The sequence below is a fragment of the Mus caroli genome, chromosome 15 (genome assembly GCF_900094665.2).
Source record: "Mus caroli chromosome 15, CAROLI_EIJ_v1.1, whole genome shotgun sequence".
In the NCBI taxonomy this organism is placed as follows: Eukaryota; Metazoa; Chordata; class Mammalia; order Rodentia; family Muridae; genus Mus; species Mus caroli.
This window is the reverse complement of record NC_034584.1, coordinates 67,061,359-67,065,545: the sequence shown is the minus strand read 5'-3', so window position 1 is coordinate 67,065,545 and position 4,187 is coordinate 67,061,359. Positions and strand designations below refer to the sequence as shown.

Genomic DNA, 4,187 nt, shown 5'->3' with positions numbered 1-4,187 from the left:
AACTCAGAAATCCGCCTGCCTCTGCCTCCCAAGTGCTAGGATTAAAGGCGTGCGCCACCACGCCCCGCTCTCTGGGCTCCTTTCTTACCCTCCCAATTCTACTTTGCAAGTACAGGGATTATAGATTTGTGCCACCATAAAGTTTTGTTTGCTTGCTTGTTTGTTTTGCTTTGTTTCTGAAGACAGGATCTCACTCTGTAGCCCAGGTTGACCCACCTAGAACTCACTCTATAACCTCGGCTGCATTCAAACTCACAGCGGTCCTCCTGCCTCCGGCTCTCGAGGATTGGAACTACAGGAGCAAGCTACCACACTCAGTAAAATGCCTTTTTTAAAAAGTAAAATTAAAAATTATTGCCGCCTTTATTGGCACACGCCTTTATTCCCAGCACTTGGGAGGCAGAAGCAGGTGGATTTCTGAGTTCGAGGCCAGCCTGGTCTACAGAGTGAGTTCCTGGACAGCCAGGGCTATACAGAGAAACCTTGTCTCCAAAAAACAAACAAAACAAACAAACAAACAAAAATTTAAAACCTTGAACATTCGAAAGAGAATTACTACAAAAAATAAACTGAATAAAATCTGACTAACTCTAACAGTGATGTTGACATAAAATGAAATTATTCTAAAGTTTTAGTCCATCTCTAACTCTCCTTTCCCCCCTAAACCTGGACTGGTTTTTTTCTCCTCTCTCTTTGAAATTCCTAGCAGAGCACACAATGAGGTAAACCAGCCTGAAACTTCCCCCTCTCACCTGGGAGCTACTGACTGCCTAATTCAGGAAAGTACCATTCTGAATCCCCCAGTTGACTAAGCCGGTTCTCAAAGCCATGCCTCACACCCAACAGGCAAGAATCATACTGCAAGACCCAGGGCACAAAGACACGGACGGATGCCCAGAGAGACCACAGTGAAACCAGGTCATTTCCGATTCTAAGAAAAAAAAGGCAGTGCTGTTTGGTAACTTAGAGGCACAAAGACAATGGAGGACGCACTGGCATTTATAAGGGACATCAGAGGAATGACAAATTTTCATAGGGACAAGGGTCATTTACTGGTCACATTCACCTAGGGAAGAAACTATCTAGGCTTTATTTTTTTTAGATTTATTTATTATCATATGTAAGTTCACTGTAGCTGACTTCAGACGCACCAGAAGAGAGCATCAGATCTCATTACGGATGATTGTGAGCCACCATGTGGTTGCTAGGATTTGAACTCAGGACCTTAGAAAGAGCAGTCGGTGCTCTTACCCGGGGAGCCATCTCAGCAGCCCAAACTATCTAAGCTTTAACATTCATTCGGCTACTTTTACTGACGTTTAACTTTTCTTGTTTTGTCTCCACCACTCATCACATCGATATGCAACACTCAGATGATCTCTCCAGACACTTAACGGGATACTACGGAAATCGCTGAGAAAATGGCAGTTCCCAATCATGCCGGGTTCAAAAGAAAATTTGAGGCACCAATGGATTGGGAGAAAACAACCTGGGTTCCAGAATAAAAACGAAAGAAAACACAGCGCAGAAATCAGGAGTATGAGATGTTCAGACGCCGCCGCTGTCTTTCCAGAGACAGGGAGATGAACCTATCTTTGGCTGCTAGGCACAGACGGAGAGAAGGGAGGGACTGCACAGCAAGTGAAGAAAATGGCTATGCAGCAAGCCCGACTAAAAGTGGAATATTCAAAGCTGGTGGTTGACTCTAACACCTGAAACCTCACAATTCGGCACGGAGTACAGAACTCATCACTTAGGCAGTGAAGCTCTCTGTACAGTGAAGGGAACCATTTAGTCGCTACTGGGAGAAGACCTTGTCTAGTTGCCCGTGAACTCAGCAGGTCCCGCTGGGCCAGCACCTCACCCCAGATGGCTGCATCCTGAGTGTGGAGGAACGCTTCAGTGCACAGAAGCTCGTCTGCACCACCACAAGTACCAAGTCCAAGCCGCCCAGTCCCGGAGGGAGGAAAGGCCAGCCGCCAGTTTCCCTATGAGCTATGCTCATCCCTCACAGCTGGGACCTGACCCTGAGGCTTTGGCGCCGCAGGGGTGCGTAGCCTCTGAAGCCAGCCCCACTCAAACCTGGCTGGCACCTCTCTATCCCCACCAGCCCAACTCAGTTTCCCCTCTCGCCCCTTACCTGCTCCAGGCCGCGGAGGCTGTCTTGAGAGGCGCCCAGCAGCGCGCACAACTCCAGCAGCCCCGAGGGCAGCGACAGGTGTCGCGCCGCGGGCTCCGCCATGACCTTCCCGCCACCCGCCTGGCACACTGCGTTCCGAGCCCTCGATTGTCCGGCCGGGGTGACGCGACTCAGAGGGCACCGGCGCCCACAACCCAGACCCCCAAGCGGAGCACCCCAGCCCAAGCCTCGCTGCCTCTCTTGGGCTGGTTGCCAGCCAGCCGCGTCCGCGGAATGGGCGGGGCCTACGAGCAAATAGGAGGGGCGTGGCCTGTGGGGGTCTGGTGTGGGCGGGACCTAGGAGGCGGGGCCTGGATAGCGTGAACTAGCCTGGTCTGTGATTTGGCAGGGGCAGGACTTCTATGGAGGCGTGTCTGGCCGGACCTGCGTGGGTGTGGCCTCTTCGGGGCGGAGAGAAGGGGTGCGGGCGGACTCTGCCGCCACACAAGCGCAGTCATTTCCTAAGCCCCTCTGCGGGTTTGGCCCCTCCTCCTGTCCCCCGGAATACAGGAAGGAATGGGCGGCATCCCCAGGTGCCCAGCCACGTCATCCAGCCCCGGAGGCTCTTCTCCAGAGGTCCACGCCCGCCCTCCCCGCCCCCCCGCAACAAGTAAGGGACAAAGGCCTGGTCTCCTGCCACCTCCAGGAAGCTCTCTTGTGCCAGGACGGGAAGTAGACCCTGTTGGTACCTGGAAGAACCATCAGGAAGGGAGTATGAAGATCCACTCCTGATGAGTAGCTTCACGGTTGACCTCAGGCCTCTACAAGAACCTCGGTTAAATTTAGCATGAAATGGGCAAGGTGGAAGACCAATGAACTTTTCCAGGAATTATATATTTATATTAAAAAACAAAAACACTGAAGAAATAAATGATCACTAGTAGCGTCAAATTTTTGTCAAAACATCAGCCTAGAGTGACTAAACAAGTCTTGGGAGCAAAACCTGGGTAGGCTGGCTGGGGTGGGGGTGGGGAGCAGGACTCAGAAGCAGCCTAGCCAGCCTATAGGCTGCCTGACCTCTGCAGCCCTCATTCCTTGTCCAGGAACCCAAAGGACGTGTTAATGTCACTGATATTAAAGTTTTATGCCTGCTTATCTGACTCTTGCATCAGCTCATCTGAGATGACCTCAGCTAGGCACAGACCTGAGAGGAGCAAGCCTCATAGGGATCCATCAGAGACCGTGGGCCACTCTGTAAGCAGTTAGAATCTTAACCAAAATCTATTGTGTCAACTATGTGTGTATATGGGCAGACCTAGCATCTATAGGCCTCTGCTTCCTGTTTGTGGAGACCCTGTGGAATGGAGGCCAGGACATTCAGTTGGCAGGGACCCTGTAAGGCTCAGGGTAGAGCAGATCTTATATCTGCTCTGTTCCCTCCAGGGGGTGGAAGTATTTGGGGGGGGGGAGCTCCTGACTGAGGTGGAAAGTCCACAGCCAGGCTCCACAGTTCCTCTTCTGTAAGCCTCCCTCACCCTATGCCAGAAAGTCCAGCCACATAATCTCCCAGGCTTCCTGGTTCTGTGCTTTTTAAATTAAATCCCCATAGGACTAGTGGTTTGCTCCTGTAACAGTTTGGAAGTGGACAGAGGATCATAAATGAATTTCAGGCCAGTACAGGCTACACAGCAGAAATAGATAAATAAAAGTCCCCATGACCCATGCTGCAGGTACTTTCCAAGTAAGTACCCACAAGAAACCTACCATGGGCCTAGGGTTTGTGGTAAAGCATGTTCTTGCTTAGCATGTACCAGAGCCACAAGAGTCCTCTTCTGTTCCCAGGTACCTCAGAACATGCAGGTTATGGAACCATACTATGCACAAACAGATCTGGAAATGGCCTAGAAGTGGCATTAAGAAACTCCAATCGGGCTGGTGAGATGGCTCAGTGGGTAAGAGCACCCGACTGTTCTTCCGAAGGTCCAGAGTTCAAATCCCAGCAACCACATGGTGGCTCACAACCATCCGTAACGAGATCTGACTCCCTCTTCTGGAGTGTCTGAAGACA

The 4,187-nt window shown here is 51.1% G+C and overlaps 1 protein-coding gene across 3 annotated transcripts in view; it reads right to left on the bottom strand.

The window, feature by feature from the left end:
• Dennd3 (DENN domain containing 3) overlaps window positions 1–2,424 on the bottom strand; it is a 60,233-nt gene extending 57,809 nt beyond the window's left edge. For 2 of the 3 annotated variants that reach the window (XR_002379836.2, XM_021183344.1), the window contains exon 1: window positions 2,141–2,424. Coding sequence is in view for 2 of the 3 variants with exons in the window: in XM_021183344.1 (XP_021039003.1) it covers window positions 2,141–2,242 (102 nt within the window). In the remaining variant the exon portion in view is untranslated. The remainder of the gene's footprint in view (window positions 1–2,140) is intronic. The other variant, XM_029470055.1, reaches the window with a different exon arrangement.
• Between the last annotated feature and the right edge of the window lie 1,763 nt (window positions 2,425–4,187).